The sequence below is a fragment of the Ahaetulla prasina genome, chromosome 1, assembly GCF_028640845.1.
Source record: "Ahaetulla prasina isolate Xishuangbanna chromosome 1, ASM2864084v1, whole genome shotgun sequence".
Classification (NCBI taxonomy): Eukaryota; Metazoa; Chordata; class Lepidosauria; order Squamata; family Colubridae; genus Ahaetulla; species Ahaetulla prasina.
Genome location: NC_080539.1, coordinates 192,523,598 through 192,546,476, shown reverse-complemented (window position 1 = coordinate 192,546,476; position 22,879 = coordinate 192,523,598). Strand labels below are relative to the sequence as shown.

Genomic DNA, 22,879 nt, shown 5'->3' with positions numbered 1-22,879 from the left:
AGCAACATAGATCTGAGAAGCAGGAGGACTTAAATCATAAAAAAACACATTTAAAACAATCCAAAACATATACAACATGCATAAATATACACATATTTTTATGGTAATAATTACAAATTTTATATGGAATATAGAGATTTCTTGCTTACTCTCTACTCATATCCTCATTGTGATTGCAGAATTAATCTACGATAGAAGATGGTAAGGGATTAAACATAGGAGATTTAAATAACCTATGCTAACAAACTCTTTCATGTCCAATTCAGGATATTATAATTATTCTGATAACTGATTTGGGGGTTATTGTGGACCGATGGAGAAAAGACCACTTATTTGTCACTGATGGATACTATCTAGTAAGACATGAGCTGGCAATTATTGGCACCTATTACAATCGTCTGCTTCCAGAGTTATTACAGAATTTATAGAGATTATATCTGTCAGAATTTGTAACTGCCACCTACTGTAATCACTTATTTATTTACATGTCTTTGTATACCAGCCAGTTGTCAAGACTCTTGGTGAAATCTGTGAATTAGTTAAGTTGCTTGTAATGGTTAGGGTGATTACTTGTTCTATAAATCTTTGCTTATTGTTACTGGCAGTACCTAACAGGAAGACTCAAATTGGTGGGTCTGGAAAGGAATTATTGCCTTATAAGAGGGGGATATGCTTTCATTATGAAAGATGTAGTGGTGTAACCTCTCTTTAAGAAATCCTGTGTGGACACTAACTCTTGAACTATGACAATCCACTTGCAAATTCTGTTGTTGTTGTTTTGGACAATGTAATTAAATGGCTAGCTACAATGGAGGAAGTTTATTATTTAGGCAAATTTCATTGATCAGTGCATCACTGGTAATAGCCTTGGTCGCTCTAATATTCTTTGCTAAGTGAAAGATGGGAGGAATATTACTGAAAATCCAGTGTCTTGCTGGACCAGCCCTGTGATTAAGGAACTGGAAGTGCGGTATTTCAGTAATTCGGTTTCTATTTCAAGGATTGCTACCAGAAGTGGTATTAGGAAACTTTTGTTCCAGATTCTCTTCTTCCTGTTTAACTTCTTCATGAGAAGTTAGGGATTGCTTTTAACAAATAAAAAAGAAATGCTTTTCATGACAAACAAAATGATTAAAAAACTAATAAGATAAAAGAAGTTACTATAGTTATCAGTTGGAGTTCTCAAACTCACTGTCATTGATTGATTCAGTATGTGAGATTGCCTAATTCTATAAGTAATAAAAAATTAAGTAAGAGCAATGAAAAGAAAGAAACCTGCACTGTGGAAACACAGGCACAGCTCCAGGGTCGCATGTGATGATACTATTTTGTTTTGTTTTTTTAAGGGACTCAGAGCATATAAACAATGCAAATATTATAGAATAGCAAAAAAATAGTTTGAAACATGCAGTCCTATAAAATCAAGCCCCTAAACCAGTGGTTCTCAACCTTTATAGTGCTGTGACCTTTTTAATACAATTCCACATGATATGGCGACCCCAACCGTAAAATTATTTTTTTTTAGGCAGCGATCTCAGCATGCCTCAGCAGCCGCAGAAGGGGGGGGAAAGCGGCAAACTGTTTTTTTTAATTTATCGCGCCTGAAGCTGTATTGGCTAGCGATCTGAACTGCTTGCGATTGCCTTGAGGACGGAGGCATTAAAGCGGAGACTCCTCCCCTATGAAGTTTATCGTGCCTGAAGCCAGATTAGGCTAGTGATTGGGAGTGACTGCAGCTGGCTTGAGAGGGAGACATCAGAGCAAAGATTTCTCTCTTTTTTAATTCATTGCGCTTGAAGCCGAATTCGCGATTCTTCGACTCGCAAGTATACTTTCCATATTTCCAATGGTCTTAGGCGACCCCTGGCAAATCGTCATTCGATCCCCAACGGGGTCGCGACCCACAGGTTGAGAACCGCTGCCCTAAACCTAAATAGCTTTATAGGTGACAATGAACATCTTGAATTGCACCTAGAGGCTTTCCTGAAATCAATGCAGCTTGTGAACAGATGTTTGTTATTTTGTTTTATGGTTTTATTCTGTAATATTACATAGTTCTGTTTTCATATGAATTCATAATCATACTCTGCAATTCTTAAATGTTGGGGAGGAAAGGACATTAAACTTTTTATATATTTACTAGCTGTATACCTGTGCTCCACTACGAAACTATGTGATCAGGCTTGATAAATTCGCACTTAGAGTTTGAAAATCAATGAGTAGTAACTATCAGCTATCTCCTCTCCCCTTCTCTCCCTCAGCCTTGCTGCACACAAATGTCTCCTATCCTATCCCCTTCTCTCCCTCAGGCTTGCCCCACAAATTTATCCCATTCTCTCCAGAGTTATTTTCAAGTTGGGAGGGGGAATAGAACATCTAACTAATTAGCATCAGAGTGTGTTATAAAAATATAGGAAAAAGTAATGCTCTGATGGTAATGCTTTGAAAAATCCTTCGAAAGTAAGGAAAGATTTCTTACTAAGCACCTAGAGGCCAATAGGAACATACGTGGCAAATTTCAAGTTGTAGGCTTTACGGTTCTGGAGATTTTGTGATTAATGTGAGTGGTTTTGACTTTTATATATATAGATATAATAACATTTGTAGTCAATCACATAACAAATTACAAGGACATTATTTTGCATATTTTCATATAAACTCAATTAAAGAGCACTTGAAATGGATTTGCCTGCTTACTTTTTCCAATGGTATACAATTCTACAAAGAATTATGATGGTTTCATGGATTGGCAATTGCAAATTATTCAATAAATGAATGGTTTATAGTTTTAGATTATAGATGACTGCTCATTTCATGATTATGAACTGACACTCCATTGATGTATTGGAAAGACTGATTAATACTATTTTGAATGGTCAAGATTTAATTACATTTTCAAAAGAATCAATATATGTTGGGTGATTATATATGTCTGATATGCCTTACATATCTTACCTGCCATATATTTTGTTTTGTTGTATGTACAAAAAGAAAAAATAAATAATTTAGAAGATTATACAGTATTACCCTATTGATTTTTCTGTGGTCTTATTTATTTATGATTCTAAATTATATGGCCCTCCATTTTTGCAAAGACTTTCAAAAGTTGACAGCTTTTAGTTGGGGTAGCTTGATCTTACATATCTCAAAATACCTTTTTAAAGCCCCATGTTTCTACAGCTCTATGGAACTACAATAAGGATGGTGACATTTGGATATTTGGGGCAAGATGTTCCAAAGAGGATTTATCACTAAGAAAGGTTGAATCTGAGATCCATGAAACCTTAGCAAACCCACTCTCCCAGATCTTATTGGAGAGGCTGATTCAACATTTAGAAAATGATCATGGCGATACCCAAAGCCTAAGCCATGTAGGGCTTGAATTGTATCCTGAGGCTAATTGGCAGCCACTGTCATTCCTATATTAATGCAATTAAAGAGGTGAAGCTCAGGACACCTATCCATAACTCCCTGAACTACTGCATAGTGCATTACTGCATAGTGAAACTTTTAAATGGTCTTAAATGCAGCCCCATGTAGACTGTACGGCAATAATTCATTTGTGAAATGCCAAGGCCTTGCATGATTTTAAGTAAAGACCCCTGATTCAGGAAAGTCCACAACTACTACATATGATGTGTAACTGTCAAAGGTTCTGATAGCCAAAATCTCTACTTGCTGTTCAAACAGGATCCAGGAGATTAGGACTCCCAAGCTGTGGGTCAAATATAGACCATCACTGGACACAAATCCACAGCCTTGGTAGGATTTAGTCTGTTTCTCTCTATCAACACCTAAAGCACAAGGCAAAACCTCCATCATACAGTATCTCTTGCCTATCCCAGACTGGAAACAGATAATTTAAAACTAATTTATAATTAAAACCTGATAGATTCCCTATATTTCACTGGTATCTTGCTAAGAAATATGCTTGCACAGTTAATTCTTCATCCGCCTTTAAATGTTTAACTACAAAATATAAACATGAATAAAGCTATAGTTAATTTTAATATATGATCTGAAGAAATATAAACAATATTTATTCATTGGATGTGGTCACAGTAGTTATTATGACACTGAATGAAGAGTTATTTTATTTTCTCAGATTCTAGAGGATTATATTTTAAATCTAAGGCAGGGCTGTCAAACTCCTGGCCTGCAGGCCAGATGCATCAAAGGCTGGCCATGCCCACATCCAGTTTAGTGAAGGGGGAAAAAGTCCCAATACATCACGTGATGCCACTGTAACGACATGAGTTTGACACCCCTGATCTAAGGTTTTGTTTTTAATTTTTTCGCTTTTCTCTGAAGCATGACATTGTTACCCCCTTTCCTGAAAATTGGGCCGGAATAGCTCAGGCTGTAAGGAGCCTGTTATTAGAAAACAGTAGCCTGCAATTACTGCAGGTTCAAGCCCGGCCCAAGGTTGACTCAGCCTTCCATCCTTTATAAGGTAGGTAAAATGAGGACCCAGATTGTTGGGGAGGCAATAAGTTGACTTTGTAAATATACAAATAGAATGAGACTATTGCCTTATACACTGTAAGCTGCCCTGAGTCTTTGAAGAAGGGCGGGATATAAATGTAAAAAAAAAAAAAAAATCAACTGTAAGAATACAATATTGTATTCTGAGAGAAAAGGTCAATCTCTAGATTAAGAAGACATGGTTTTTCAGCTTTCTCTATACTAGAGTATAATCTTTTTCTACCTTTTCTGAAAAGATAGAACTATTGTCTTTTGTTGAGATCTTTACTCAAATTATCACCCTATCCACACAGAATAGAATTAGTTTTCTTTACAGATGTTATACAATTAAATATGTGATTCGATACATTGAAAAGATATATTCTTGCATAATTTCTGAAAAGGAAACATATTTTCATAATTATTGCATTGTGCAAATATTTTAACTATTGCAAATGAAGCAACTTTGTTCTGTTGTTATTTTTCCAATATACATTTCTGTATTTTTTAAAGAAATAATGATGGATTTTATCCTCATTTTTTTGTGTTTCTGATCTTATTCTGCTGACACAGGTAGGGATAGCTGAATCTTCTAACAAGACAACCCCAAATCCAGAAAATATAACTCTAAACCATCATAATAGGTCAATTTATTCTTCAATCAAAGTAAAGATTTCATAAACAAGGAAGAATAAATATTTATTAATATTATGTGGATTAATGTCAATATATTGATTTATTACATGCCATTCAATGTTAGAATCAGAGTCCAATAACATTTTAAAAGAGGATCAGGCTGAATATGTTCAGATTTCTTATGAAATATAACTCTTTCCGCAAGGTAACACTTTTTGGGAAAAACAGTCAAATGGAGCTACCCTGTTTTATTTATTTTACTGATCACCTAGGAGCTCTTTTGATCACTAGGGCCAATACAAAGCCTTCAAGCAAATGCTAGGATTGCTTACAAGCTTCTAAAACTCCTTAATAATCTTACCTATACCCAGGGTCTCAGGTGAGATGAGGGATTCCTATAGCAAACCCAGGGCCCATGTGGAGAAACTCTAAGCCCTAAGCCTGCTGCCTCCTTCATGGTTGCAGCAGCCTCACCCAGGACTCTTCATCTGAACTCTAGAGAACTTTAGCTTGTTTTACTTCTTTATTTTTGTCCCCTGAGAATTTAAAAATTCAGCTATCTTGAGAGTTTTTCATTTATTTTCCAACATGCAATTCATTCTTGTTCCCTGACTGCTTGCAACCCCTCATAGGATATACAAAATTATGAGCTGTACCTCATGTCGTATCCATGTATTCACTTCTCACACCCTGATTTTGTAATAAGAGAAACCAACATTTACAAGGCAAGCCCAATAATACTTAGATTAGAATACTTCTATTGTGGTTTAGGTAGACTAAAGAAAAATATTCTTTCAACAGAATGTCTGTTTTAAATAGCATTATATAATATAGCATAGGATAGAGTAAGAGTGTTAAATATTAATGCTAATTTAAAGAAATCCCTTCTAATATAATGTGAACAAATGTTCTACTCCGAACAATCTGTCATACTTTTTTACCACCCGACTTTCAAGCTGGCACATATTCCTAGGATCTAAAATCATGCTTTTTTTAATTAAAAAGTGAATGAATGTTCACCAGTTCCTGGGGGCTACAAATTATATTCCACAGTATTGTTGCTATGGCCATTTTAAGTTTCTAGACCTTTTTGGTTTATCTTATCTCCCCCTCCCCCAGCTGATTTATGCCCATACTGAAATTGCCAATGGGAGCATTCAAAAGCTTAGGATTTAATCATAGGCTATCCTTTTTGCTACAAACAACAAAAGTGCTCATCTGAAGCTTACCCACAAACTTCTGTGGGGTGGAGCTTTTACGCTTTCCCATGTTGCTTGTCAGCTTCTCTATAACAGCAGGTCTTTCAAAAGGCACCAGAGTAACATTGTTGTCCATCCCAGCTTCTTGTTCCTTACAATCTTCCATAGTAGAGACTACATAAAACCAAAAAGCCAAATCAGAAAGATCTAACTACACTTCCAAGAAATGTTTAATCGATAAATAGAATGATCAACATGGTAAACTTTGCAAACTATAATTTATCAAAATGTGCCATTGAAAGCACGAGATTTGAGAGTCATTCAGCAATGATCTCCTCCTTTGGTTGGGGACCCATGACTTTCCTTCCAGGGTCTGAAGGAAAAAAATGTCAGGGTGGGGAAAACAATTGCACTGATTCTCCTAGCAAAAAGGCAAGGAAGAGGAAGATTTAGGAATATTACTAACAGATGGTGATCACAGATACAAGGATATATTTCTCTAAGTAATTGCATAAGCCAAGAATTTGCAAGACCTTTAGATAAAAACATATATTATTCTCCAACATATTAACTCTCATGAATCTATAAAAAGCTAAGTAGCCTGATATGAAACACATTATAATGGCAACATTTCAAAATACCACTACCTTTATTACCAAAGACAAAGCTAAAAGACAGCCTTCCATGTTTAGGAATATGCTGATTTCCATATTTTATTTCTAAATTGGCTCTGCTTTTTCTCATAATCCAGTGTGATACCAAAGCATACACAATATTGTTCTCTCCAACCAAGGAAAGCTGAGAGTCCTAAGAAATCCTATTCTTGAAGATTAATAAATAAAGGCTTACATGATGCAATCTACATCAAGGCATGAAGGGAAGGGAGGTTACTGAAGGAGAAAAAAGAAAGACTGCAAGGTAAAATGAAAATGTTTATATCCCTACTCTCAGGACAGATCCAAAAGGAGTGAAAGGGGTGGATGTGGGAAGTCGATACCGGCAGCTTCTGCTCATCATACCATCCCTATACTTTCTGTTGAATGCCTGCGTACAATATTTATTCTCTACAAACTATTTTTACAAACAATTTGCTCCTTCAGGTAACATGTAAGAAGTTTGGAAATTAACTGGATTGATGCTTAAATTTTACCAGGGCAACTGCAGCAGGACAGGCTGTCCACTCCACCTGAGGAAAGCCTGTGAGTTGTGGCTGTCCTCCAGGAGCATAATGAGATGCTGAAGAGGAATGCTTGTGGGATCTGCCCCACAGCCTATCTTGAACTGTATGGGGATAGTTAATTCTCAGATGACAGGAATCAATTAAATCAAGGTGATATATAAGCTTTATTATGTCATTAAAATGTTTATTATCTCATTAAAACAATTCCATAGATTTGCAATGGGAAATGCTTTTTCTTTTTGGTGTTTGGCATTCCTATACTGCCCTGTCATCTTCATTTATGAGAGAAGTTTTCTTCCCTGTTTTACTGCATCATTGTCTTAGCCCCCCCTGTTTTGTCTTCCAAAGGAAAATAGGCACGATAATAACCTGGGCTCTGTTACCTATATTAACTTGATATCTGTTATCTATGAATATCTATGCTTACATCATCTATTGTTTATGCATTTCTCTCACACATTTATGAGTGTATAAATATAAGTGTATCCCTTTATTGGGTGGAGTCACTCTCAATATTCTTTGGAGGAAGTCCCATCAGCACGTGACACTTTCAATAAGAGACTGGACTGCCATCTGTCAAAAATGGTGTAGGGTCTGCTTGGGCAGGGACTTGGACTACAAGGTCCCTTCCAACTCTGTTAATCTGTAACACTGCAGTAAGCCTTGATGATTTGCTTTGGGTCCTGCATTTGATTCCACAACTGTTTCTCAAATAGTGTAGGTTAATCTAGATCTGAACACTGGACCATGAACCAATGTGTTATGTTATATCATCTCACTGAGAAACATTATAACTTGCTTAAATGTATCTTTTATGTTGTTTTTATAAATTGAAATGTAGCTTTTGATTCAATAGCTTGGAAAAGACTCTGGAGGAAATTAGCTGCCCCTCTGATTGAGTGATGTCTCCTTAAACTATATCACTACATGTCACTACCATCCAGTCAAGAGTAACTACCTAGGCAACTTAATTGAACCTATCACTTCTTATAAGGTGTTAAATTAGGATGTATATTTGCCCCAGTTTTCACTTTTATATTAATGAAATTACTGAGGTTTTGGCCAAGTCAAAACACTATCCTCCATCCCTTGTCCATTGGCATATTTTTATTCTTCAAAAAGGGAAATGGTAAAAAAAAGAAACATCATGAATGAAGGCAAAAAGTAACTTACCCCTTCATCCCCAGCAAATCTACTCAAAATTTTATCAGTCTCTTAAAATACAACCAAGTACAAGTCCATTCCATACTTCGCACCATTTCTACAAACTTATCTCTAAATCTTTAGCTCTCCTTATTAATTGGCAAATAAACAAAAATACCTAACAACATGTGTATAAACTCCCTGTTCATTTAATCTAAATGCTCCTCATCCCTCTTTTAACTATCAAAATCTAATTCCACTTAATATTTAAGCATTACTGTATTAAAAATTAAAAATTATTAAAATTACCTGAAAAAACTCACTGAATCCTCCATAGGAAAGCCACACTTGCCCACATTCAGATACAAAGGCTGAACTTGCATCATGAACATGCCCATTACATATCTGATGGTGATCAAATCTCCAAGCTCCAACTCTTAGTAGGTTTAATTGTTCTTGTGATTATTAGATTACTGATCTTCTATGAGATTAATTCTCACAAACCTCTAAGAAGGTTGTAAAATTTATTAATAGCCAAGGGTTATTTCATGTAATTTTCAATAATTCCTTTTCTTTATTCACTATATTTGTTGTTACCTTTATGATTGGTTTTGGGCAATAAATAAATAAACAATCATAAGCCCAAAACATTAAAAGCAATGTTATTTAAAGATAATCAAGGTGGAAGTTATATGAATTTATATTCCATAAGATAGGAATCATAACAAGAAGCCAATTAAAAAGTGCCCATAGTGCATAATCATACAACCATGGGCAGAAACTATTTTTTTTTCTAACATCAACATCTTTCTGATTTATTTTTATTAAATTTTTTTGTCTTCCAGAGTATTAGCTGTCCTAGCAAAAATTTGGATCATGTGCAGACTTGATATAGATTTCTTTCATTCTATCATCCAAGTCATTATTAAAAATGTTGAAGACTATCAGGCTGCAGTATTTCCTTGAGTTTGATAACTACTCTTTGAGTACATGTTTAGGCCAGGGGAAGGTCAATCCAGCCCATATTATCATAAAGTCATGGAAGTTATTTATGAAATGTTTTGCTGAAATCAAAATGCATTATTACTACAACAATTAGATAACTAACTAAGTTTATTTTATCAAAAATGAAATAATAGTTAAGCAAGACTTCTTTTTGATAAATAGAGACTAATCACTGCATGATATTTATGGGGCTTACAGATGAACTAATGGATTATTTGATCATTTATTGAGTAATTGATTTATGATTTAGAATCTTCCCGTTAACACTGTAAGATTAATTGATCTGTAAATTGATGGAATTTTATCTGTTCACTGGGATTTCTCAAAAAACAAAAACAAAACTTAAAACATAAGGGTTTGGCCAGATCATAACCAAATTCCTTCAATACTTATACTCCGTATACAGTTGCTTTTTTAATTTTATACAAATCTATTCATGAATAATAACTATTTTATACTTAATTTGACAATTTTATACTTAATTTGACAATGGAATATTATACTTCTTGGGGGGGGGGGGCGCTTCAGATCAATTTTTGACTCATGGTGATTGCCTGACCTAGTTTCTGCAGTTTTCTTGGCAAATAGTGATTTGCCCTTGTCTGCTTCCTAGTGATGGAAGTGAATGACTGGCCTGAGGTCATCCAGTTGGCTTCTCCCTACTGGGACAACTCAGTCTCCCAGTCAGTGGTGGTATTCAGCTGGTTCATACCTGTTCAAGTGAACCAGTTGTTAAATTACCCACACACACACACACACACACACTATCAAAGTGGATCTGCGCTGCAATGGAGAAACGGGCAGTGGAACAGCCAGCACAAGAGAAGGAGGAGGCCTCTTTCCCTCTTTCTTCTCCCTGCTCCTCTTCCTTCCCTTGTGCCGGCCACTCCATTTCCCATTTCTCCATTGCAGTGCATCTCCCAGAATCCACTTTGATAGAGGGTGTGTGTGTTTAATTTAACAACCAGTTCACCCAGGGTCAGGTTGGCTATCGTGGGAGGCTCATCTCACATGTATGGCTGAGCTGGAGGATGGGAATGGGCCACGCCTCCCATGTTAGCCAACCTAACCCTGGGCAAACCAGTTGTTAAATTATTTGAATCCCACCATTGCTCCCAGTTACTAGCCTGATACCTTTACCACTTTACCAAACTGACTTTCCTAAATTAGTTAGTCATATTGAATTTAAGGAGTTAGAATTGTTAATTGTAAGCTTTGGGATGGACTAGTTTGGGAACTGAATTTGTTAGCATTCCAGACTTTTGGGCTAAGCAGATAGCAGCAGAAGTATGTTTTGCACATAAAGCAATAGGTTTCTAGAAATATATTACAGTATAGAAAATAACTTTCATTTACATTTAATTTTATGCACTTTAAGAAATATATATGTGTGTGTGTGTGTGTGTGTGTGTGTGTGTGTGTGTGTGTGTGTGTGTGTGTATGTAGATCTTTGGTTATTCGGGTTTTCTCCCGCGTAAAATTGGAAGTGTCTTGGCGACGTTTCGACGAAGTCTCATTCGTCATCTTCAGGCTTCAGCTTTGTGCTTCTGGGAGCAATGGTATATGGAAATAGAAATATGGAAATATATATATATTTCTAAATGGAATTGGCTGAGTAAGAAATTAATCTTAAATCCCCACAACTCTTTTGCATTTTCTCTTTCCCACCATGGTTCATAGATATATAGCCATTAGAGAAGTACTAGCAAGTCTCTGGCCAGTCTTCAATTCTCTCATATTATGTTGTGGTTTTTTTAATCTTGCTACTCTTTTAATGTCTTCCCATCTCTTTTCCCACAAGAGGTGGGAACTCTCTTCAATTTGGCGTTTAGAGATCATTTTAACCAGTCATCTTTTTCTAAAACAGAGGATGTTACAAGACACAGAGGGTCTAGAGCTAAAAAAATTTTAATTATTGGCATTTCACGTTGAAGAGTTGCTTGGTTTTTCTTTTTCTGCATTTAATGATATTTAATCCAGTTAATATGGTCAATATTGTTGCCCTCTTTTACCCACACCCGATCATCTGATACTTTGAAACAGGTATTTCAACAAACAAATTAACTGTTGTATTGTGTATATTTTTAATTTTTGAACTACAAGAATTCTAAACATTTTGAAGATTCTTTTTTAAAGAATGCCAACTGGACAGGACAAGAAGAGTGCAGCTAACCAAATTAATATGGCTGTGCATCAGTCTGTATTCCATTGATTTCAGTTGAGAATGCCCAATCACAAATCTGTTTTTTAGCTCAATCTAATCTGACAACCCAGTCTAGTTTATTTCATAAATCTTAACAATTTCTTAAGAGTAGAAAACTTGCTGACTACATTTTTATGATTTGATCTATTCCACTCTTAAAAATCCATCACAAATACTTGCACATTAGTATAGGATTTGAAGCAAAGCCATGTTCCAAATACACAAAATTAAAGTTTAAGTTATAGTCCCATCAATTTAAATCTAGCCACTTTTACTGATGTACCTTACCAAGTAATTCAGCTTCACAAACAATTTCAGGCTAGAAAAATCTAGATTGCACAATGCATGATTCCTGACTGGACTTGCCTTAAAAGAGACAGAAGGGTTCTGAAAGCAGAAATAACAGTAAAAAAAAGAGGAATGTCTCTAAAATATAATCTGCCTTTTACAGGAACAACTCTTCTTCCTAAATTTCAATCATACATTTTGTATCCACATTTGCAAAGAGAAGGTGCTGCATTCTTGCTATTTCCTTTTTAATGGAGTTTCTGCAATACTAAAGCTAACAGAAGATAGATGGGAAAATATGGCAGAAGACGCCAGTCAATGTAATTTGGTACCTTCAACATATACAGGCAGTGTTGACTTTATACTAAAAGCCTCATCTTGAGCACTGTAAGCGTTAGAGTACACTCTTCTGATTTAATCAGCTTCAACTATCAAACTTGCAAACCATTATCATACCCATTGGTGCTACCACTTGTTTTCTGTAAAGAAGCATGAAAATGAATTAAACAGATGACCTGCCCCTGAGATGCTGCTGCCCATGTCAGCTCACTTTCTGTAGATATTGTCATATGATGGGGCATTCCATTATATGAAATGGATTATTGCAATGTGCTCTGCGTGGGGCTGCCTTTGGTTTCCAAATACCTGGAAACAGCTGCTGCTCTCAAATGTGGCAGTATGGTCAGTAAGAAAGAATAATGGTAAACCTATTTCTCATAAGCCCAAAGTATGGCCATGTAGCACCACTGCTTCATGAGTTGCACCGGTTACCAGTTGACTATAACCTATGTCATACAACCTACAAATTTCACATCATGCAGCCTGATTATTTGAGGGACTGCCTATCTCCTATAATTTTTCTTCTCCCATAAAATCTGACAGAGAGCATAGAAGAACTCCTGAATATCATCCCCCACAAACCCATTTTGCTCCCACCCTGATGATAGTCCAGAAGGTACTGAAAAATTGTCCATTTTCCCAGGCCTGGGAGTAGAGTGGCTGGTGAGCCCTGTAACATTTTGTTCTCTTTCTATGGATTTTCTTTTTTCTGAAGGCATATCTCTTTGAGCTCTCTCTTTTTTAAAAAAATTAACTGCTTATGAATGTTCTGCAATATGTGTGATTGAAATATGCTGATTTAAGATAAACTTACAATATGTGTCTTTGGTGATAGTGGTGGTGTCCTCTTTAATAGTGGTATCCCCTTTAACATTCTAGCAAAACCTCCAGTTCACAGAAATGACACAACTGATAATTAATTTATATTTATTTTATAAATAGGCTACCAAGAAAAAAGATTTGCTATTTCAATTATTTCCTTGTTACCATTTGTTCAGGCAACTTTTGCTGAGACACACACAATAAATTTTCATTTTCTATGGGAATCCAACTGTCTTTAAATGGAAGCACAAACAAGAGTTCATGTTTACTTTCAAAAGGACTGAAAATGTGTATTAAAATATTGATTATAAATATGTGTCCCTATAATCATGAACTTTAAGTCAAAACCATTGAGATATCAACAACTATTTGATGTTTGGATAAATGTTTGTCTTCAAAATTCTGGCTTGAAAGTAGGTACCCTATATTCAACAGGGCTTATCCTTTGTGAACAAAATATCCATAGGACCTCCCTTTTAGCTTTTTAATTTTGCATCTATTCTTTGCAGATAACTTCTCACAATTCATAGTGCTATTTGTTGTGAAAGTTTTCTTAAAGAACTTTAAACGAAACAGTAAGACACAGAGAAAATAACATTATCACCCTAGTATTTAAGTATTTAAATAGTATTTCACAATATGGGGTCTATTGTACAGGTTTTTTGTTTTTAGGCTTTTCATCTGTTACAAAGACATACCATAGCTTTGTTTGGCCAGAAAGAATGTTGAAATATTTGTCACACTTCACTCACTTCCCTTACCCTGATCTCAGTGTTTAAATTATCTCAGTCAATAATGTTTTGGAATGGAGAGTACTGAATACTGCTCCAGTACCACAGTCCAAATCAAAACTGGGTCAGCCAGCAAGGTAACTCAGGCAAGTATAAGTGGAACAGAAGTTTGAAGTGATGGGACACTGTTCCTGAGGATTATGTTGTTTTGTGTTGTTTAAATATTTATTCAAATAAGCCTTGTTCTTTCATGCACCAAGTCTCTCCTCCAACATTTAAAAATGACACAGAGAAACCTTAAATAAATTTAAATAAACAGTTGAAGATACTTGTTACTTCACATCCTGGACATAAACTGTTTCAACTCCTACCAACAAAACGACACTATAGAGCATTGTACACCAGAACAACTAGACACAAGAACATTTTTTTCCCGAAGGCCATCACTCTGCTAAATAAATAATTCCCTCAACACTGTCAAACTATTTACTAAATCTACACTACTATTAATCTTCTCATCGTTTTCATCACCAATCTCTTTCCACTTATGACTGTATGACTGTAACTTTTTGTTGCTATCATTAAGGGTTAAATTGCAACCTATGACCATCATTTGTGTTGTAAATGTTGTACCTTTGATGAAGTTATTTTTTTTCTTTTTCTTTTATGTACACTGAGAGCATATGCACCAAAACAAATTCCATGTGTGTCCAATCACACTTGGCCAATAAATTCTATTCTATTCTAATGGGCACAATAAATAGCCTATAAAAAACTAGAAAACACATCCAGACACAAACTTTTTCAGAGAAGAAGTTCTCTGAATAACTAAAAGCCACCATGGAAAGGGGTTTGACTAGAAATCTTGGCAAAAGAGAAGCCATCACTTGCCAGGCATTATACATCTAATACCTCTAAGTTTGCCAAAACTTCCACCAAAATGGAACTATTTCTCATACATAAAAAACAAAAGAGTAAAACTTTCAAAACTGTGACTTCCAGATATATTTTCTTGTTTTATAATTTAACTCTAGATGCAGGCACATATTCTAGAAGCATAAAAGCCATACTTGCAGGACTCTGAAACCAGAAAATACAACACAGGAAGCAGAAAGAGTCAAATACTAGGCAAAAAATATCTCTCCTGCTCATTCATCAAAAGCAAAGTAGCATTACAAGTCCAGATGACCTGACTCAGTCAGTCACTGTATATCAGTCATTGACCAGCCCCAACCTGAGTCACTCATATTCCTGACTACATGTTCCTGGTCACAGATAATTCCTATTCTTTTAGATGATCATGCAAGAAAAAAAAAGTTGTGTGTATGAGAGTGTGAGAGAGAGGGAGGGAGGGAGGGAGGGAGAGAGAGAGAGAGAGATAGATTTATTTTCTAACAATGCAGCAGACCAGTCACCTGCTTCCAAGTCTGCTGCATGACTGAAGAAGATCAAAAGGCAGAGAGAGTGGATTGCTATGCTCAGGTCAAAAATGAGGCCATAGATTGGCAAAGCAACTGCAGTTTTCATTCCTTCTTGCATGCAGATTTTCTCTTTCTTGCTTGCTTTTTGTAAACTGTACAGTTTTGTTGGGATGTCCAAATTGGCAAAGTAGTGCCTTCCTCTTTTTCCTTATAATTTACAAAGACATTGACAAAGTTTGCCAAACAATATATCACAAAAAAGGTCTGTAATGATTCAAATAGAGGCCATGAATGGTCCCGTCTAGTTTTCTCCCATACTAGGGAAAGCTCTTTCATCTGTTTAAAGCCTGTATGAATCAAGGGGAGGAAGTCTCTCTTTCCCTGGAGAATCCTATAGTTCCAAAGAAAGGTGAATAAGGTGATAATCAACAAACGATACTTGAAAACTTGAAAGTGGCATTGGTGAACTCATTGCTCCCTCTTACACAAACTATAGATCACTCTGGGCATTACACTAGTATACTGGATATATAAACAACAACAACAAAATCTGCTGGGTAAGATACCTGTTCTTCAAGTTGACTGGGTAAAAATATGCAGTTAATAGCTACATTTGGTCTCTATATGCAGCCCCCAAAACTGCACTTCCAAAGAAAATGGCTGCTTTTTTCCTATGGATTTTCTGTTTGATGTTTTTTTTTTTCAGAATTAAGGCTAAGAATGGGAGTAATATGCCCTCTAAAAACATCCTTTGCATTCTAATCCCTTGTAACTCTGAAAGAAAAAGTCCCCAAATTTTACTTCCAGTGATGTCTCTACAATGGCCTTCTGGCGAATGAGTTACCTATCCCTCTTTTAACGGATTACATACAGATAGACTAATGAGAATGTTCACAGAAGACTTACTAGATTACATTATACTAGGCAATGAAAATACACAGTTGAGTGTCTCTTTTGTTCATGTTTTAAAAATTTACATTGAATGATATTTGTGTTTCTTTTAATTTGCTTTTAAAACTTGACCTACATCTCAGGCATATTAATCCAGATGCTTCACTGCAGAATATTTTTCATTTTTTTCACAATAACTGCCAACATCATCAATCTAATAATGCACTTTATAATGCTCGATCTGAACAGCATAGTGTCCCCATCGTATCTGCTATAGCACTATGTTATCAAGAACTTGGAAAAAAACTGCATTTGTGGAAATTAAAGGGAAAAAGCATAGCATTGTAACAAATATCTGTTCTCAGATTTAACAACCGATGATACCTAAAATACTATATTATGTGCACAAGATGATCCATTAGTTAAAACAAAATAATATGCCAATATTCATTAATGCCATTTTACAGTCTTTCAATTTAAGGAAATTAACAAAGTCATCCTTCTAACCAGCAGAAACTTTCCCATCTTGGAGATCAATCACCTGTGGCCAAATTCTCTCCCTCTCCCCTTAGTGGAGTGGGTGTAGGGGTAGGAAGAAAGTGTGGGAGACACCGGCCTACTCAAAGTTAACAACAGAACTGTTGGCCAGTTTGTTGCATATGGATCAAAATTCAAAACCACCATTTGCTTCCTCCACCAAACAGTTCTGAGGATGTTAGGCTATTTCTTCTGCAAATGTTGAGAGTTTATAACTTTATAATTTGTCCCTTTTTTGTAAATTGCTAGTAAGAGCAAGAGCAACATCTGCTACATTTTCACTCACCATGATGACTTATCACTTGCCCCGTGGCCTCTATGGTGACATTTTGAAGGTAGTTGTGACAGCGTTCCTTGTGTTCCTCCAAAGAACTGCGCTGTTTGTAGCTTCGTCCACAGTAGTTACATTTATGAGGTTTACCTACTGTGGGGGGAAAAGTACTTTATTATGTTAATTCAGTATTGAAAGAGTATAGAATAGAATAGAGAGAATAGAATTCTATTATTGGCCAAGTGTGACACAAGGAATTTGTCTTGATGCATATGCTCTTGGTGTACATAACACAAACAATACATTCATCAAGAATCATAAGGTACAACACTTAATGATAGTCATAGGGAAACAGTCAATATAAATCTTAAGGATTTATTTATTATTTTATTTATTTAATCAAATTTATATACCGCCCTATCTCCCGAAGGACTCAGGCATTTAAAAACACATAAATACAATATAAAAAACATTTTAAAAAACTTATTCTAAAAAGCCCGTTAATTTAGAATTAAAAATATAGAATAAAACCCAATTTAAAACCGATAATTTAAAATCTAGCTCAGTCCTGCACAGTTAAATAAATATGTTTTAAGCCCGCGGCGGAAGGTCCGGAGGTCCGAAAGCTGACGAAGTCCGGGGGGTAGTTCATTCCAGAGGGTGGGGGCCCCCACAGAGAAGGCCCTTCCCCTGGGCGTCGCCAGACGACATTGCCGCGCTGACGGCACCCTGAGGAGACCCTCTCTGTGAGAGCGCACGGGTCGGTGAGAGATATTTGGTAGCAGTAGGCGGTCCCGTAAGTAACCCGGCCCAATGCCATGGAGCGCTTTAAAGGTGGTCACCAGAACCTTGAAGCGCACCCGGAAAGCCACAGGTAGCCAGTGCAGCCTGCGCAGGATGGGTGTTATACGGGAGCCACGAGGGGCTCCATCTATCACCCGCGCAGCCGCATTCTGGACTAACTGTAGCCTCCGGATGCCCTTCAAGGGGAGCCCCATGTAGAGAGCATTGCAGTAATCCAGGCGAGACGTCATGAGTGCGTGAGTGACCGTGCATAGGGCATCCCGGTCCAGAAAGGGGCGCAACTGGCGTACCAGGCGAACCTGGTAGAACGCTCTCCTGGAGACGGCCGTCAGATGATCTTCTAGAGACAGCCATTCATCCAGGAGGACGCCTAAGTTGCGGACCCTTTCCATCGGGGCCAATGACTCGCCACCGATGGTCAGCCGCGGATTTAGCTGACTGTACCGGGATGCCGGCATCCACAGCCACTCTGTCTTGGAGGGATTGAGCTTGGGCCTGTTTCTCCCCATCCAGACCCGGACGGCCTCCAGGCACCGGGGCAGCACTTCGATAGCTTCGTTGGGGTGGTCCGGTGTAGAAAAGTACAGCTGGGTGTCATCCGCATACAGCTGGTACTTCACACCGAAACCACTGATGATCTCACCCAGCGGCTTCATGTAGATGTTAAACAGAAGGGGCGAGAGGATCGACCCCTGCGGCACCCCACAAGTGAGGCGCCTCGGGGCCGACCTCTGCCCCCCTGTCAACACCGACTGCGACCGGTCGGAGAGATAGGAGGAGAACCACCGATAAACGGTGCCTCCCACTCCCAATCCCTCCAACCGGCGCAGCAGGATACCATGGTCGATGGTATCGAAGGCCGCTGAGAGGTCTAATAGGACCAGGGCAGAGGAGCAACCCCTATCCCTGGCCCTCCAGAGATCATCCACCAACGCGACCAAAGCCGTCTCCGTGCTGTAACCGGGCCGAAAACCGGACTGGAACGGGTCTAGATAGACAGTTTCATCCAGGTGCAAGGGAAATTGATATGCCACCATACTCTCTACAACCTTCGCCGCGAAGCGAAGGTTGGAGACCGGACGATAATTACCTAAAACAGCCGGGTCCAGGGACGGCTTCTTAAGGAGGGGCCTCACCACCGCCTCTTTCAAGGCGGCCGGGAAGACACCCTCCACCAAAGAAGCGGTCGTAATCGCCTGGAGCCAGCCTCGTGTCACCTCTCGAGTGGCCAGCACCAACCAAGAGGGGCACGGGTCCAGTAAACACGTGGTGGCATTCAACCTACCCAACAACCTGTCCATGTCCTCGGGAGCCACAGGGTCAAACTCAAAGGATACCAGCAACAAGATTACAGTCATACAGTCATAAGTGGGAGGAGATGGGTGATTGCTGAGTATCAATGGTCACTTGATACTATAACTAAAAACAAACATATAAACCTATTCTCTTCTGTAATATTTATCCATTTACCTTTTCTCTACTTCACTGCATTACTTCTACAAAACATATGTACACTGTAAGCCGCCCTGAGTCTTCGGAGAAGGGCGGGATATAAATGTAAATTAAAAAAAAAAATGTGTATAGATCCTGAAAATACTGTGTTCAGATTATTTATAAAATGGATTGCATTCATGCAGCTAGACCCAGTGTTTCAAATCATGCAGCTTAAACACATTTTTTTGCATCAAAAAAGAGAAGAGTTTGAGATTTCAATGTACTGTAGCAATAGGAATAGCACTTAGACTTGTATAGAATAGAATAGAATATAATTTTTATTGGCCAAGTGTGATTGGACACACAAGGAATTTGTCTTGGTGCATATGCTCTCAGTGTACATAAAAGAAAAGATACGTTCATCAAGGTACAACATTTACAACACAATGTAAATTTACAATCCAATGTAGTAGTGAGAAATTTCCTGAAAGTGAGAACAATTAACCAGTGGACATTTTTTAAATTCTTAAAAGGCTTTTAAGAAGCAACGGATGGAAACTAGAATAGAATAGAATAGAATAGAATAGAATTTTTTATTGGCCAAGTAGAATAGAATAGAATAGAATTTTATTGGCCAAGTGTGATTGGACACACAAGGAATTTGTCTTGGTGCATATGCTCTCAGTGTACATAAAAAAAAAGATACGTTCATCAAGGTACAACATTTACAACACAATTGATGGTCAATATATCAATATAAATCATGAGGATTGCCAGCAACAAGTTATAGTCATATAGTCATAAGTGGAAAGAGATTGGTGATGGGAACTATGAAACTATTAATAGTAGTGCAGATTCAGTAAATAGTCTGACAGTGTTGATGGAATTATTTGTTTAGCAGAGTGATGGCCTTCGGGAAGAAACTGTTCTTGTGTCTAGTTGTTCTGGTGTGCAGTGCTCTATAGCGTCGTTTTGAGGGTAGGAGTTGAAACAGTTTATGTCCAGGATGCGAGGGATCTGCAAATATTTTCAAGGCCCTCTTCTTGATTCGTGCAGTATACAGGTCCTCAATGGAAGGCAGGTTGGTAGCAATTATTTTTTCTGCAGTTCTAATTATCCTCTGAAGTCTGTGTTTTTCTTGTTGGGTTGCAGAACCGAACCAGACAGTTATAGAGGTGCAAATGACAGACTCAATAATTCCTCTGTAGAATTGATTCAGCAGCTCCTTGGGCAGTGTGAGCTTACTGAGTTGGCGCAGAAAGAACATTCTTTGTTGTCCTTTTTTAATGATGTTTTTGATGTTAGCTGTCCATTTGAGATCTTGCGATATGATAGAACCTAGAAATTTGAAGGTTTCTACTGTTGATACTGTGTTGTCAAGTATTGTGAGAGGTGGAAGTATGGAAGGGTTTCTCCTAAAGTCTACCACCATTTCTACGGTTTTGAGTGTGTTCAGTTCCAGATTGTTTTGGTTGCATCACAAGGCTGGTCGTTCGACCTCTCGTCTATATACGGATTCGTCATTGTCTCGAATGAGACCAATCACTGTTGTGTCATCTGCGAACTTCAGTAGCTTAACAGATGGATCATTGGAGATGCAGTCATTAGTATACAAAGAGAAGAGAAGTGGGGAGAGCACACAGCCTTGGGGGGCCCCTGTGCTAATTGTACAGGTATTTGATGTGATCTTGCTTAGCTTCACCTGCTGCTTCCTGTTTGTTAGGAAGCTTGTGATCCACTTACAAGTCTGTTCCGGTACCTGTAGCTGGTTTAGCTTAGTTAGAAGAATGTCTGGAATGATGGTATTGAATGCTGAACTAAAGTCTACAAAAAGGACCCTTGCATAGGTCTTTGGAGACTCAAGATGTTGTAGGATGTAGTGCAGAGCCATATTAACAGCATCATCTGTTGATCTATTTGCTCGGTATGCAAATTGCAAGGGGTCTAACAGCGGATCCGTGATGGTTTTCAGGTAGGAAAGCACTAGCCTTTCAAAGGTTTTCATGACTACAGATGTTAAAGCAACTGGTCTGTAGTCATTCAGTTCCTTGATGGTGGGCTTCTTCGGCACTGGGATGATGGTAGAGCATTTGAAGCAAGAAGGAACATAACACATCTCTAGTGATTTATTGAAAATATGGGTAAAGATGGGGGCCAATTGGTCAGCACAGACTTTTAAGCAAGAAGGAGTTATCTTGTCTGGGCCTGGAGCTTTTCCTGGCTTTTGTCTGTGAAATAGGTCCTGCACTTCCTTTTCTGTGATCACTAGGGGTTGTGAACCCAATGAAATGGGGTCAGTTGTAGGAGGCTTGGCTGTTGTTGGTGTGTCTGAGATGGGGGTTGTGGAGATAGGTGGCTATATAAGGTTACCCTTAGTCATATCAGTGCCGCAAGCACAAGCTACAAGCATATTGTCGCTCTCACATTTTTGGTTTTGCACCAGTTGTTAAATTATGTGAAGCCCACCTCTGTTTGTATCCAATGGAATGGTGCTAAATGTTTAAGAACCTGCTCCCCATTACTGATTCAATATCTTACCTGCTACATTCTTCTGGATTACTCTTCTTTGAACTTCTGAACCTTTCAGTCTCCGCATGTTCATTTTAAGTATGGCACCCAGAATTGGACACACATTTTTCAAATGTGGATTAACAAGAATATGTGGAAGTATTATGTGTTGTGATCTTGATGCTAAGTTTCTGTCAATGCAGTAAGAGTTTTCATTGGTTTATTGAGTGGCTGTGTTACATTACTTGCAGGAAAACTTGATCCTTCTCTGAAGCCAGGCTTCCTTAAACCTATACTATTCTTTAGATTTTCCTACCTAGATGCAGGATTTAACACTTTTCATAATGAATATTATCCTGTTGAATTTGGTTGAGTGTTCCAGTCTGGAAAAATAATTTGGAATTATTAATTGATCTCAGTTATGAAATAGATTTCAATTCCAACGCTTGCACTATACAAAAATCTGTAAACACTCATGTAGTCCAGTCAGAAAAGAAAACTCAGAGAAACTATGACAGAAAGTACTCTTCAAATATTGGAAAGGATGTCACTTATAGACTCAAAATCCATTTCCCTTGAACCCGAGAGCAGGGCACAAATCAGTGGATTTCAGTTTCGAGAAGGCAGATTCTTACAAAAAGTTTCTTAAGATCTACAGTGGGAAAGATAGTCACCTTCCTTGAACTGGATGCTTTCAAGGAAAGGTTAACCAGTTGTCTATGCAGAGACTCTAATCTGTATTCTTGCATGGAGCAAGAGATTGGATTCAGCGGCCTTAAACAGTTTCCTTTCATTCCAGGATAGAGCCCTTTCTCTTCCTTCTCCTTGTTGCTGATTGATCATTTATTTGACATTTATTTATTCACTGAGATCAGCGGAGATGGATCAGAGGAATGATGGAACAACACTGCATGTCAGGACAAAGGAGCCTCCCAAAACCTGGAGCTGGTGTGGAATGAGGTTTTCAAAATCCATATAGCCATAATTCTATAGAATTTTGTCT

General features: G+C 37.7%; 1 protein-coding gene across 6 annotated transcripts in view; it reads right to left on the bottom strand.

Moving 5' to 3' along the window:
- IKZF2 (IKAROS family zinc finger 2) overlaps positions 1 to 22,879 on the bottom strand; it is a 132,231-nt gene that overhangs the window by 10,897 nt on the left and 98,455 nt on the right. For 4 of the 6 annotated variants that reach the window (XM_058186138.1, XM_058186114.1, XM_058186129.1 and 1 more), the window contains 2 exons: positions 17,146 to 17,283; positions 6,330 to 6,473 (listed from right to left, as the gene is read on the bottom strand). In XM_058186138.1, coding sequence (XP_058042121.1) covers positions 6,330 to 6,473; positions 17,146 to 17,283 — 282 coding nt within the window. The remainder of the gene's footprint in view (positions 1 to 6,329; positions 6,474 to 17,145; positions 17,284 to 22,879) is intronic. The other 2 variants (XM_058186146.1, XM_058186155.1) reach the window with 1 other exon arrangement.